The 333-nt window shown below is 44.7% G+C and overlaps 1 protein-coding gene across 1 annotated transcript in view; it reads left to right on the top strand.

Moving 5' to 3' along the window:
• LOC119582004 (isocitrate dehydrogenase [NADP] cytoplasmic-like) overlaps positions 1-333 on the top strand; it is an 8,553-nt gene that overhangs the window by 5,028 nt on the left and 3,192 nt on the right. Inside the window, 1 exon segment of the mRNA XM_037930200.1 lies at positions 123-274. Coding sequence (XP_037786128.1) covers positions 123-274 — 152 coding nt within the window.

Here is a 333-nt window from a genome sequence, read left to right as displayed (position 1 = left end):
TAAGTAAGGTGGGAGAGGTAATAGTAACACATATTTGCAACTTTTTCCCACTAAGTCAGTTGCTTAATGCCCTTCCTCCACAGCAGCATTCAAAAGTACTGAACTTCCAATTATTTCCGCAGTACAAAGCAGTGGATTTTGTGGTACCCGGTGCAGGCAAACTTGAAATCAGCTGGACCCCTGCTGCTGGTGGTGATGCAATCCACCACATTATCCACAACTTCGATGCAGCAGGAGTTGCTCTTGGCATGTTCAACACAGATGAGTCTATCAGGTATGCATATGAAAGTGTGCTCAGGGTGAGGTGTGGGAATATATAGGGTGTATTTAGGA

The sequence above is a fragment of the Penaeus monodon genome, chromosome 15 (assembly GCF_015228065.2).
Source record: "Penaeus monodon isolate SGIC_2016 chromosome 15, NSTDA_Pmon_1, whole genome shotgun sequence".
NCBI lineage: Eukaryota > Metazoa > Arthropoda > Malacostraca > Decapoda > Penaeidae > Penaeus > Penaeus monodon.
This window is presented reverse-complemented; position numbering and strand designations above follow the sequence as displayed.